We start from the raw sequence: 15,049 nt of genomic DNA on the forward strand, positions 1-15,049 counted from the left end.
CGGCCCTAACCAATTGTCTCAGTGGATAAAGCGTCGGCCTGCGGACTGAAGGGTCCCGGGTTCGATTCTGGTCAAGGGCATGTGCCTTGGTTGTGGGTGCATCCCCAGTGGGAGGTGTGCAGGAGGCAGCTGATCGATGTTTCTCTCCCATCGATGTTTCTAACTCTCTATCCCTCTCCCTTCCTCTCTGTAAAAAATCAATAAACTATATTAAAAAAATAAAATAAAATAAAAAAAGAACTCATACGACTTGCCCTGGCCAGTGTGGCTCAGTTGGTTGAGTGTCATCTCATGAACCTGAAGGTTGCCAGTTTGATTCTGGTCAGGGCACATCAGGTTGCAGGTTCAGTCTCCAGTTGTTGTGCGTACAGGAGGCAACCCATCGATGTTTCTCTCTCTTCCTCTCCATGCCTCTCTCTAAAAAAATCAATAAAAACAACTCATATGACTCAATAGCAAAAATGCCAATCTGATTAAAAAATGAGTAGAGGAACAAAATAGACATTTTTCCAAAGAAGACATACAAACGGTCAACAGATAACATGAAAAGGTGCTCAACATCACTAATCCTCAAAGGGAAAAATCACAATGAAGCATCACCTCATTGTGATAGTCTTTTATAATAGCCTGTCAGAATGGCTATTACAAAAAAAGACAAGAGTCCTAGCTGGTTTGGCATTGGCCTATGGACTGAAGGGTCCTAGGTTCAATTCCAATCAAGGGCACATGCCCCGGTTGTGGGCTCGATCCCCAATAGAGGGCATGCAGGAGGCAGCCAATCAATGATTCTCTCTCATCATTGATGTTTCTATCTCTCCCTCTCCCTTCCTCTCTGAAATAAAAAAAACCCCATATATATATATATATATATATATATATATATATATATATATATATATATACACACACACACACACACACACACACACTAGCGTTCCCGTTGCAGGAAAAATCCTGCAATAGGATTTCCTGCTGCACTCTACCCGCCTCCGCTCCTCCCTTGTCGCCTGCCCCGCCTTCTCGGCCAGCCCGCCTGCTTTTCCCTTCACCCCCGGCCCTGCCTTCGCTCCTCCCTTCTCCTCCCCCCAGCTTGCTTGCTTCTCCGAAGCTTTACTCCCCTCTGCAGCTCTTGGGTTCTTTGACACTGTCTTGATACGCAAATTAGCCGCCATCTTTGTTGGGGTAATTTGCATACTCGTCCTGATTGGTTGGTGGGCATGGCTTGGCTGGTGGGCGTGGCTTGGGTGTAGCGAAGGTGCGGTCAATTTGCATATTTGTCTATTATTAGATTAGATGTGTGTGTATACACACACACACACACACACACACATATATGAGACAAGAAATCACAAGTGTTGGCAAGAGTGTGGTGAACCCTTGTGTACTCTTAGTGAGAATATAATCTGATACAGTATGGAGTTTACTAAAAAAAAAAAATTTAAAAATAGAACTATCGCCCTGGCTGGTGTGGCTCAGTTGGCTGGAGCATTGTCCTGTGCACTGGAAGATTGAGGGTTCAATTCCAGATCAGGGCACATACCTGGGTTGAGGTTCAATCCCTGGTTGGGGTAGATACTGGAGGCAACCGATCATTGTATCTCTCTAACCTCTCTCTCTCTCCCCGCCTTCCTCCCTCTCTAAAATCAATAATAAAAAAACAACAAACAAACAAACAAACAAAACAACCAGAACTATCATATGATCCAGCAATTCCATTTCTGGTTTTATATCTAAAAAAAATAATAAAGTCACTATCTTGAAAAGATATATGTAATACCATGTTCATTGCAGCATTAGATACAATAACCAAGACATAGAAACCATGTAAGTGTCCATTGAGAGATGAATGGATAAAGGAAATGTAGTATCTATATACACAATGAAATATTATTCAGCCATAAAAGGAAGGAAATCCTGCCATTTGGGACAATATGAATAGACCTTGATGGCATTAGGCTAAGTGAAATGTCAGGGAGACAAATATTGTATGATCTCACTTCTATGTGGAATCTAAGAAAAAATCAAACTCATAGATACAAAAACAGATTAGTAGTTGCCAGAGGCAGAGAGTGAGGGCAAATGGGTGAAGGTGGTCAAAAGGAACACATTTCCAGTTATAAGTAAATTCTGGTAACTCTAGTTAACAATACCGGGCTGTATCTTTGAAAGTAGCCAAGAAAATAAATCTTAAAAGGTCTCATCACACAAAAAAATGATGTGAGGTGATGGATATTAACTAAGCTTATTGTGGTAATCATTTCACAATATAAACATATATCAAATCATTATGTTGTATACCTTAAAGTAATATAACATTATATATCAATTATAGCTCAGTAAAATTGGGGGGAGGGATTGAACATAGTCATGCAACATTTATACACTACATTGACTGTTCAAAGTAAATATAACAAGAATGTATTGTGGAGACAAAAATAACATAAAAGATGAAAAGAAGGTATGAAAGTATACTGTTATATGTTTTTCACATTATACCTAAATTGGTCTAATATTATTTGAAAGTAGACCATGAGAAGACAAAAATATATACTGTAAAGTATGTATATTACAAAGTCTAGATCAATCACTTAAAAAAAAAGGATGAGGAGTTAATAAAATAAAACAAGAAACACATCAATCAATTCAAAAGAAGGGAGGAAAAGAGAAAAAAAGAAACAAAAACATAGGACTGACTGAACAATAATATCAAGATGTAGGCTTACACCAAACATCCTAGCTAATAAAAGGGTAATATGCAAATTGACCATCACTCCAACACACAAGATGGCCACCCCCATGTGGACACAAGATGGCTGCCACAAGATGGCCAGCAGGGGAGGGCAGTTGTGGGTGATCAGGCCAGCAGGGGACGGCAGTTAGGGGCAACCAGGTCTGCAGGGGAGGGCAGTTGGGGGGGGACCAGGCCTGCAAGGGAGGGCAGTTGGGGCGACCAGGCTGGCAGGGGAGTACAGTTGGGGGGGGACCAGGCCTGCAGGGATGGGCAGTTGGGAGGGACCAGGCCAGCAGGGGAGGGCAATTAGGGCCAATTGGGCCAGCAGGGGAGCAGTTAGGGGTCGATCAGGCTGGCAGGGGAGTGGTTAGGGGGTGATCAGGCTGGCAGGCAGAAGCGGTTAGGGGCAATCAGGTAGGCAGGCAGGCGAGCAGTTGGGAGCCAGCAATCCTGGATTGTGAGAGGGATGTCCAACTGCCCATTTAGGACATGTTGGACATCCCTTGAGGGGTCCCAGATTCGAGAGGGTGCAGGCTGGGCTGAGGGACAAACCACCCCCCCACCCCGTGCACAAATTTCGTGCACCGGGCCTCTAGTTATGAATAATTAATATCAAATATAAGTGGTCAAATACCCCATGCCCAGCTGGTGTGGCTCAGTTGGTTGAGCGTCATCCCATGCACCAGAAGGTTGCTGGTTCAAATCCTGGTCAGGGCACATGCCCAGGTTTCAGGCTTGATCCCCAGTAGAGGGCGTGCAGGGGCAGCCAATCAATGTTTCTCTCTCATTGATGTTTCTATCTCTGCCCCTCTCCCTTCCTCACTGAAATCAATAAAAATATATTTAAAAATTTAAAATAAAAAATAAATGGGCAAATACTCCAATCAAAAGGCACAGATTGTTACATTGAATAAAAAAAAGCAAGGCTTAATTATATACTGTCTACAAAATAAAAACATTTTAAAAAATACATACTAGGATATATAAGCCAAAACCACAATATGTTAAAAAAAATTATTCTGACTCCTGTAAAATGATTAAGAAAACATTATTCAAGACTACTGCAATAGGGATCATGACTATTGTAACAGGGGAGAAAAAGTGTGTTCAACTTTGAATACAGCAGAGACAAATGGGATTTATAGCCAACATACATAGTGAGGGGGTCAGTGGACAAAAAATTATTAAGAGGAGACATCAGGGTAGAGTTTCTTGCTAAAGTGGCTGAATAAGAATTTGCTAAAGGCAGGCTAGGTAGTTATATTTCAAAGGTGGAGGATAAGGAACCGTCTCAGATAACAAGGGGGCGGGAGGGAATGACAGCAGAATTCTTTGCTAAGCCTGCCTTATGTAGGACAAGAACAGTGCAAAAGAGGGCTCAAAGGAGTCTGTCTAAAGTTTGGTCAAAGAGAGAGTCTGTAAAATGAGATATCAGTTTATACCCAATTGGATAACTACAAGTGTTGATGAGGATGTGGAGCAATTGGAACCTTCTTCATTGTTGGTGGGATGTGCCCTTGACCGGAATCGAACCTGGGACCTTTCAGTCTGCAGGCTGACGCTCTATCCACTGAACCAAACCAGCTAGGGCAACAGTTATTTTTTTTTAAATATATTTTATTGATTTTTTACAGAGAGGAAAGGAGAGGGATAGAGAGTTAGAAACATTGATCAGCTGCCTCCTGCACACCCCCTACTGGGTATGTGCCCGCAACCAACGTACCTGCCCCTGACTGGAATCGAACCTGGGACCCTTGAGTCCGCAGGCCGATGCTCTATCCACTGAGCCAAACCGGTTAGGGCAACAGTTATTTTTTTTTAAAAAAGACATACCGAAATAAAAAAGACATATCATACAAACATTACAAAACTAGACATGTAGACTTTAAGAAAAGAAATAGTCTAAGAGGGGAAGAGAGAGAGAGAGACTTAATAAATGATAAAAAGGTCGATTTATCAAAAAGTCACAAGTATCCCAAATATATGTGAATTTAATCACATTAATCACATTGCATCAGTATACATAAAGCAAAAAGTGATAGAACTTAAAGTATAAGGAAACAATTTCACAAATATGGCTGGAGATATCAATACTTCTATCTCAGCAGTTGATAGAGAGTAGATAGAAAATCAGTAAGGATATAGAAGAGCTTATTTAAAAAATCAATCAACTTAACCTAACTGACATTTTATAGAACATTACACCCAATCACAATATAAATACACCTTCTTTCAAGTAGATACAAAAATATTCTCTAACAAACTATATGCTGGGCCATAAAACAGTAATTTTAAAAGAATTGAAATCATATGGAGTACAATTAATGACACAACAGAACTATTCAGAATTATTAACTAAAAGGTATTTGAAAAATCTCCAAATATTTGGAAATTAAACACATTTCTAAATAGCCCCTATATTAAAGAAGACGTTCCTGTATTAAAGAAGAAACCACAATGATATTAACCAGCATTATTTCAATACCAGGAGAAACCACCATTACATTATCAATAATAAGATAATAACAACATCCACCTCATGAAATGATGCACTAAGAAGGGCAAAATATCATTTTTGTGGTATTCCTGCCTCACCTAACTGTGAGAAAATATTAGATAAACCCAAATTGAGAAACATCTACAAAATAAGTAACTCACTAGTAACACACAGTACACTGTCAATAAATGTTAAAAAATAATTTTTGTTGGGTGTGAAAAAACATTTTTGACCAAAATATCTGATATAGGATCTTATGCGACTGTATCTCAATGTGGAAAAACAAGAGATTCTGATTTAGTAGGCCTGGGGGGAGTACAAGATTTTGCATTTTTAAATAAACTCTAGGTGATGCCAATGCAGCTGTTCTGTTGACTGTATACTTTCAATAACAAGGTCCCCAAAGCATATATTGTCACATGAATTTTTATTTTTAATAAACCATTATTTTAGCTTATAAAATATTTCAAAGATATACAAATACAGAAAACATAAAATATACCTATGTATTTACTCATATAGTTTTTTAAAAAAATATTTTTATTGACTTTTTACAGAGAGGAAGGGAGAGGGATAGAGAGTCAGAAACATCAATGAGAGAGAAACATCGATCAGCTGCCTCTTGCACGCCTCTCACTGGGGATCGAGCCTGCAATCAGTACATGTCCTCAACTGGAATCGAACCCGGGACCCTTCAGTCCACAGCCCGACACTCTATCCACTGAGCCAAACCGGTCAGGGCTACTCATATAGTTTTAAATGTTTAAAATATATCAGAACAATCATAATACTTTTGAAAGATTTTAAAAAATGAAATAAAAAAAAATGAAATAATCAACCTACTAAATGCTGTTAAAAGAATTAAAACAGATAAGACAACTACATATATAATTAGTTTTATAAAATGTTTACGAGCAGTTTTTTACTGGTTATTGGTATTACTGATTAAATTCTTCTTTTAATGTTTGTATTTCCTAAAGTTGTTTTTTTCTTTAACCATAATTATGTATTACTTTGATAATTAAGGAAAAAAAGTAAAGGCTATATATTAAAAAAAATTAATCACAGCTATCCAACACAAGCATAATATTGCTAAGTTCAATAACACTAAAGCTTTACTAATGTTTAATACATGTAAAAGCAAGTTGTTGTAAGTATATGCATAATTGCCTTATTAAATCTAATTACATCACACTTTCTAAGTCCTTAACAACTTTTAGAGTTCTGTTAAATTTTGGCAAATACCTCTGGGATAGCTTATGGAAACATCCAAATGAGACTACTATCACTAGAGAGTAATTCCTCTAATGATGTGGACTATCAAATGATTCTACCTTTCAGCTGAATTTAAAACATCTCTGGAAACAGATGATGACCTTGCATTTCCAACACTGCCAGTATGAGATCGTCTTCCTTTTGCTGAAGAAGTATCTAATGGTAAATCTCCCAAGCCCTGTAAGTCATATAAAGAAAGGCACTGTAATGAAAGTCTTAACACTAGTAAATTGAAATAACTCATAAAATGTAATTTTCATAGCAACCATTATTAATCTGTTTTTATGATTGAAAACATTTTTATTTTGGGGGGTTTGGCAATGACATTTATTTATTTTTAAAATATATTTTTATTAATTTCAGAGAGGAAGGGAGAGGGAGAGAGAGTGAAACATCAATGATGAGAGAGAATCATTGACCAGCTGCCTCCTGCATGCCCCTACTGGGGATCTAGCCTACAACCTGACCCTGTGCCCTGACCATAATCAAACCATGACCTCCTGATTCATAGGTCAACACTCAACCACTAAGCCACACCAGCCGGGCATGATTCAAAATATTTTAATAATCTGCTATGTTTATGCTTTAAAAATTATCAAGTATTAGATATATATAAAGTACCTTGTAATTAGTAGTAAATTAACAAAATATGTGAACAATTAATAGGAAATTATACTGGCTTGGTAAAGTATTTAAAATTTTGTAAATGAATATGTGAAAATTTTAAAAATGAATATGCTATATTTTATATAAGTACTCTTCTTTTTTAATATATTTTATTGATTTTTTACAGAAAGGAAGGGAGAGGGATAGAAACATCGATGAGAGAGAAACATCAACCAGCTGCCTCCTGCACACTCCCTACTGGGTATGTGCCCACAACCAAGGTACATGCCCTTGACCAGAATCGAACCTGGGACCCTTGAGTCCACAGGCCGATACTCTATCCACTGAGCCAAACCAGCTAGGGCTATAAGTACTCTTCTTAAACCTAACCTCTATATAGAAAACTAGTGGCCTGGTGCACGAAATTCGTGCATGGATGGGGGGGGGGGGGTTTCCTCAGCCCAGCCTGCACCTTCTCCAATCGGACATCCCTCTCGCAATCTGGGACCACTGGCTCCTAACCGCTCACCTGTCTGCCTGCCTGCCTGATCGCCCCTAACTGCCCTCCCATGCCTGCCTGATCTCGCCCCCAACTGCCTTCCTCTGCCGGCCTGATCTCGCCCCCAACTGCCCTCCCCTGCTGGCCTGATCTCGCCCCCAACTGCCCTCCTCTGCTGGCCTGATCTCGCCCCCAACTGCCCTCCCCTGCAGGCCTGGTTGCCCCCAACTGCCCTGCCCTGCCGGCCTGATCTTGACCCCAACGACCCTCCCCTGCAGGCCTGATCTTGTCCCCAACTGCCCTCCCCTGCAGGCCTGATCTTGCCCCCAACTGCCCGCCTCTGCTGGCCTGATCTCACCCCCAACTGCCCTGCCCTGCAGGCCTTGTTGCCCCCAACTGCCCTCCCATGCCTGCCTGATCTAGCCCCCAACGGCCCTCCCCTGCCGGCCTGATCTCTTCCATAACTGCCCTCCCCTTGCTGGCCTGGATGTCCCCAAATGCCCTCCCCTGCCGTCCTGATCTTGCTCCCAACTGCCCTCCCCTGCAGGCCTGGTTGCCCCCAACTGCCCTCCTGTATCTGCCTGATCTCACCCCCAACGGCCCTCCCCTGCTGGCCTGATCTCTTCCCTAACTGCCCTCCCCTTGCCAGCCTGGATGCCCCCAAATGCCCTCCCCTGCCGGCCTGATCTCTTCCCTAACTGTCCTCCCCTTGCCAGCCTGGATGCCCCCAACTGCCCTCCCCTGCCAGCCTGATCTCGCCAACGGCCCTCCCATGCTGGCCTGATCTTGTCCACAACTGCCCTCCCCTGCCGGCCTGATCTCACCCCCAATGGCCCTCCCCTGCTAGCCTGATCTTGCCCCCAACTGCCCTCCCCTGCAGGACTGATCTCGCCCCCAACGGCCCTCCCCTGCCTGCCTGATCTAGCCCCCAACGGCCCTCCCCTGCCGGCCTGATCTCTTCCATAACTGCCCTCCCCTTGCCGGCCTGGATGTCCCCAAATGCCCTCCCCTGCCAGCCTGATCTCGCCCCCAATGGCCCTCCCATGCTGGCCTGATCTTGTCCCCAACTGCCCTCCCCTGCCGGCCTGATCTCTTCCATAACTGCCCTCCCCTTGCCAGCCTGGATGCCCCCAACTGCCCTCCCCTGCCAGCCTGATCTCGCCCCCAACGGCCCTCCCATGCTGGCCTGATCTTGTCCCCAACTGCCCTCCCCTGCCGGCCTGATCTCACCCCCAATGACCCTCCCCTGCTAGCCTGATCTTGCCCCCAACTGCCCTCCCCTGCAGGACTGATCTCGCCCCCAACTGCCCTCCTCTGCCAGCCAACTTGGTTTTGATTGGTCAGTTTCTATGCCAGTCAGCATCAATAGCTCCGCCTCCTAGGCAGCCATTGGCTCTTCATAGTTGACCCAGATTTGGTTCTGACTGATCCAGTTTCTATGCCAGTCAGCATCAAAAGCTCTGCCTCCTAGGCAGCCATTGGCTCCACACACTTTACCCAGATTTGGTTCTGATTGGTCGGTTTCTATGCCAGTCAGCATCTCAGGGCCTATCAACGGGGCCTGATCAGAAAGGCAGGGCTGATCAGCAGCCCTGGTGGAGGCCTGGAGAGAAATGGAGGTGCGCTGCTGGCCAGACTGGGTGAGAAAGAGAGAGAGAAGTGCTGATCAAAAGCTGCCACAGAGGCAACGGATCAGTTCCTGCTTTTCTCTTCAGGCCTCTCTCTGGCCCTGATTTGCAGACCCCTCAGCAGTCAGTGCTGGGGCACGGTGCCTGCAGCGGAAGCAGTCAGCGCTGGCCCAGTGCTGACTGCAGGAATGACTTCCAGTTGGTTGAGCCTCGGTCGTTACTGGTCGTTACAACCCAGCGTTTTTATATATTAGAATAAGAACACATTACATAAACAATGAATTCCTATGAAACACCAGTGTGAGAATAAACCTTTTGATAATAACTATTTGAAACCTTTTCTATCCCCCTGACACTTGTATGTGAAATAATTCACAAATATAAAATGCATCATTTGAGTAAGATAATTTTTTCATGGTTATTTTAATAAGTTCTATGGGAATGAAGCTGAAGTCTTTAACATCAATAGGCAGAAAAAATGTTCTAAAATGTACATTACGCCCTAGTAGGTTTGGTTCAGTGGATAGAGCACTGGCCTGCGAACTGAAAGGTCCCAGGTTCGATTCCGGTAAAGGGCACATGCCTGGGTTATGGACTTGATCCCCAGTGGGGGACGTGCAGGAGGCAGCCGATCCATGATTTTCTCTCATCATGGATGTTTCCATCTCTCTCTCCCTCTTCCTTCCTCTCTGAAATCAATATAAAAATATCAATAAAAAAATAAAATGTATATTATCATATATCTTTGAAATATCCTTTCATAAATTAATCCTTTGCCCAAGGTTATCAGAGAGAAATAACATAAATTACTATATAAAAATTTTACATTATTAAACATACTTTTACAAAAACTAATATGTGAATGGAATACTTCTCTACAAGACAATTTCACATTTTAATTTACTTGGTATTCCTTGAGCCACTCATTTCATAGACATTTCTAAATCCCATTACTTATCAGGAGAAAGAGCTTACTCTCAAGGAGCTCCTTATCAATGCTCTGCAGTGTGGTGGGAGCTCTAATAGTGAAACATACAAGGTAAATAAAGCAGGCACCCAGAATAATAAACATTGTTATCCTCATTTTATAAAAATAAAAATTCTGGTTAAAGAAAAAATGTGCCTGCCCTGGCTGATGTGGCTCAGTTGGTTAAGCACCATCCCATGCACCGAGAAGGCACCAGTTCAATTCCTGGTCAGGGCACATACTCAGGTTGCGGGTTTGAGGTGCATGCAGAAGGCAACTGATTTTTCTCTCTCATGTCAATGTTTCTCTCTCTCTCTAAAATCAATAAAAAAATATTTTTAAAAATGATGTGCCTAAAATTATATTTTTTAATTTGCTAAATTCTCATAGTTGATTCAAACCCAAGTCTTGTAACTCCAATAAACCACCAAGTATCAAGCTTCTGTTCAATAAACATTTATTGACACTATGGTTGTCTACTTAACATTGTAGGTGCTGAAATGCCACTGTAGTTATATCCTAAATGATCAACAAAGACAATTGAAAAAGTAATTACTTCTATCCTTTACTTTCCTGGGCAAATAAACTTTGCTTTGAAAGTTGTTTATAATAAACTTTTTCTACATACCTTGTGTCGTAAGCTTTTAACAGATTCCTTAATATATGGCAAATCTTTAGATGGGACATACTTTTCAAGCATTTTGTCAAAATTAGGATGACACATCATGAGGAAAAGCATCTTTCGACCATAATACCTATAGATATTTGAGAAATACGTAAATAGTTTTACGTCTTAAACAAGCTCAATGTCTGTCCTTAGATATGAGGATCCAAAAGCTTTAAGTCTATTTTTCAGGCACTCTAGGATCCATTTCAAGGATGGCCTTTGGCAAAACTATGAATTAGGATAATTCTTATCTTTTTTTCTGGGCTCCTTGTCCAGTGTCCTTTTGCTGCTCATCTGCTTGTTAGATGTTTTGACCTGAGTCAACCTCCCCTTGGTTCTGTATTTCTGACTCTCTCTATTTTTTCCTAGTTACAACTTACCTGGGATCCAATTTGTCAAAAACCTATTCTCTGCTACCTAAAATACACCCAAAGTTAGTTGATAAATTGTGGTTGGTATATTAATGAATGTGTAATGCTCTCCAAACTAGAATTTTTATGATATATGAATTTAAACTAATTCTTTTAGGATAATACCTTAAGCCAAGATATCAGTCTAATGGTAGAAACTCAAATATCATGGAAGTGCATATTGGAAATATTTTTGGATAGAGAGATCATACAGTATCTCATAACATACCATATTTTATTTTTCAAGGAAGTTTGGCCCCCAAATAAATTACAGTTATAATTTTGCCTATAACTTAGGATATGTATATGGGACTAGAAGAACCAGAGAAGGCAGTGCTTTTGAGGGGGAGGGGTATAGGATGATCTCAAAATCATATATATCAACAGATTCTCAAAGATAATGAAATTACAGACAGGGTATGTAAGAGAATAAAAATTACCTTTTCTCTCCTCACAACCAGAATTAGGTCTATATCCATATAGGCAGCTCCTAATCAGTTAGTTTCAAAAAACAATTCTAATGAACTTTTGGCCCAGAACATTAAAGACAAGAGGTCTACCAGAGGACCTAATTTGGGAATGGCTAAAACAACCAAGTAAGCAGGCAATAGGAACACAAAACGTGAGAAATAGTAAAACTGGAAATTTGTAACCATTTTATAATTTTAAATTTTCAAATAAGAATCTAGGAAGTGACAAATGGATTATAAGAATTACTATGCCATCAAGAAAAAGTTATGACACAAAACAACCATTATCTTTTTTTGTTCCTAAATAGTCTATTAGGATCCAACCCTCCTAAACGGTTTTGCACATTAATGGGGTATGTAGAACTTACAAAATGGTTCCCCCAGGATGTCCTGTTCTTTCAGGATTATGTTATACTGGAGGCCCGGTGCATGAAAATTCATGCATTGGAGGGAGGGTCCCTCAGCCCGGCCTGCCCCCTCTCACAGTCGGGGAGCCCTCAGGGACAGGAGGCAACCCGGTGATCAGGGGAAGGCGACACCCCATCACACCTTCACTGCTGCCACTGTTGGCAGCGCAAGCCTTGGGCGGTCCTGGGTGGCTAGGCAGCCACCATCCGAGGCTTGCCTGTGCCTTGGGTGTAGGCTGGGCAGCCGCCATCTGAGGCTTGCCTGCACTTTGGGCTGGCTCTCGGGAGCTGGAGGGCTGAGGAGACTGGGGGACTCCAGAGGCAGGCGTGCCTGCCGCCCCCGCGGGGCTGAGGAGACTGGGCGCTGCCATCTTGTGGCTGTGGACGCCTAACTGACTGCCATCTTTGAGGGCGTGACAGTCAATTAGCATATTCTCTCCTTATTGGCTGTGGGTACTGCCAACTTTGTGATGGCGTGAGGGTCAATCAGCATGTTCCCCCTTTATTAGATAGGGTGGTACCAATGATTTTAGGATAGGGAAATTATCTAGATCTAATCTAATCACATGGGCCCTTAAAAGCAGAGAGCTTTCTGTGCTTACAGCGGAAGTCAGGTTCTTATCTTTATGGAACTGAGAGAGAACCCTGACTGACAGCCAGCAAAGAAATGGTTACTCATTCCTATAACCACAAGGAACTAAATTTGGCCAACTGTAGGAAGCGGTTATAGGGTTAAGCCTCGGACTGACCTGCTGGCAAAGTCGCAAACAAGTCCCAGCTTGGAGGGCACAGCCCTGTAAGCATAATTAAGCTTGATCTTGTAACTGCTCCCTAGATCTTTCCTGGGTAGCTAGTGGGCTGTGGGAGGGGCAGCAAGTGCTGCCAAAACAAGTGAAACTTACAACAACATTGTAGATTACCTTGTTTGTTCCTGACTATAAATAAAGCCTCAACTTTGCAGTCTGGATCTGTTCTGTGGCCACAGCCAGGCACAGAAGATCTACCTAGACCCAGCTTTTTCTCTTTGTCTATCATTTCTCCATCCTTCGTCGCCCCCGCTCAGGCTCGCCGAACCCTTGGCTATGCTGGTGCGGCACAGCCAACAAGTGGAATGAATCTGTAACCAGATTCTTCTATAGACCTCTAGGTAAGGGTCCAGCACTGTGGTCACCTTGATTTCCACCTTCTGAGACCCTAAGTGGAAGCAGTTGAGTCATGTCAGACTTCTAACCTAAAGAACAGTAAGTTAAAAAAAAAAATGTGTTGACTTAAACCACTATATTTATGGTAATTTGTTATGCAGCAGTAGAAAATTAATATAGTTACCTTCTATATTATTAGCTTTTGATATAATGACCCCCACAAGATTAACTCATTACCTCAAGTAATGGGCATCTTAAAATATTAAGAATTTGATATCCTTTTTTACTTTAGTCTCTATGAACTCAGTAGTCTCCCTCTCCCCTTTTAATCTAACTTCATATATAACTGCCATACATTTTTAGATTTTGTGTGGGGCATTATCAATCTCCAGTCTAACTTTCCTAATTTTATAGACAAGGAAACAAAGGCTAACAGAGGTTGAGTAACTTGCTTCAGGGCAAACAGTGATTGGAGCTAGGAATTGAACCTAGGCTTCTGAGTACATCCAAAATTTCTGTCACCACTACACCCACTGTACCATACACATCTTAATTATTTTTCCATCTTTCTTTGACAGTTCTTAACCTTCACAAAATTGTTCTTCAAGTACAGATAGCAATTAAAAATTTATGTAATTTTCTAAGTGCAGATATCCCATATTTCTGGAGTTAGTATGCCATCTTTGAGGGCGTGACAGTCAATTAGCTATCCATTTTTTATGTGCACCTATTTTCTTGATTTTACCTGGCTGCTTGGAAAATATATCATTTCTCCCTAAATACACTACCTTACATTTCCCACAATAAAGTTCTTTTGCCATTTTCTGCCCATTCATACAGTCTTGTGACATTTTCATGCAGTTCATCTATGTAGCATGGCATCTAACTACACAGAATTATTGTAGCGCCATCTGTAAATCTGGAGGATTCACTGTGCACTCCCCAAAGATCATTTACAAATTGGTTAAATAAAACCATTCCCCCCAGCACCAATCCCTGAGTACACCACTTGTACATTTAAAAACATGTTCATTCTTTTTTAAACATTTGTTTCTTTATATTAAGCCCTTATACTAAGAGATTCAACAAATATTAGCAACCATTCACCTGGTTTCTTGTGAGCTGTCCTGAGCAAACTTAGCAGCGGCTGGTAATATACGTTCAGCCATATCTTTTGTTCCAGATAAAATACGCTCCACTTCCATAAGTTCAACTACATCTGAAAGGTGCTGGGCTGTACATCTTCTTACTGCAATGTGTAAATGGCTATAAGGAAACATGGTGAATTAAAACAAAGTTGATGTATAAACTATTTTCCAAATATATACCTTTAAAGTTAAATGATTAAACTACTCCTAACCTTCATCACCCTTGAAAGCTAAAATGACAAATTATTTGCATTACCTATCCCTCCCCAAGATGTTAAAAATAAATGAATAAAAACTCAATCACTAGATTGAGAAACCAAGATGGCGGCATAGGTAAACACCTAAACTGCTGCCTCGCACAACAATTTCAAAACTACAACTAAAAGACAAAACGGACATCATCCAGAACCACAGGAAGGCTGGCTGAGTGGAAATTATATAACTATAAGGAAAGAGAAGAGCACACTGAGACTCAGAAGAGCTGCAGAAGGCAGAGGTACGGAGGCATGCTTGTGCGCAGAGAGGGCTGGCAACTGAGTATGCGACTGGCTTTCTCAATCGTGCGGGAGACAAAAGATCCCGACTGCTCTGAACTCCAGTTC

At 41.7% G+C, this 15,049-nt stretch overlaps 1 protein-coding gene across 6 annotated transcripts in view; it reads right to left on the minus strand.

The window, feature by feature from the left end:
- Window positions 1-15,049, minus strand: part of TOGARAM1 (TOG array regulator of axonemal microtubules 1) — a 138,411-nt gene that overhangs the window by 12,467 nt on the left and 110,895 nt on the right. For all 6 annotated transcript variants that reach the window (XM_079793443.1, XM_079793447.1, XM_079793446.1 and 3 more), the window contains 3 exons: window positions 14,407-14,565; window positions 10,832-10,958; window positions 6,563-6,681 (listed from right to left, as the gene is read on the minus strand). In XM_079793443.1, the coding sequence (XP_079649569.1) occupies window positions 6,563-6,681; window positions 10,832-10,958; window positions 14,407-14,565 (405 nt within the window). The remainder of the gene's footprint in view (window positions 1-6,562; window positions 6,682-10,831; window positions 10,959-14,406; window positions 14,566-15,049) is intronic.

This window comes from Cnephaeus nilssonii (genome assembly GCF_951640355.1).
Source record: "Cnephaeus nilssonii genome assembly, chromosome: 1".
Lineage (NCBI taxonomy): Eukaryota > Metazoa > Chordata > Mammalia > Chiroptera > Vespertilionidae > Cnephaeus > Cnephaeus nilssonii.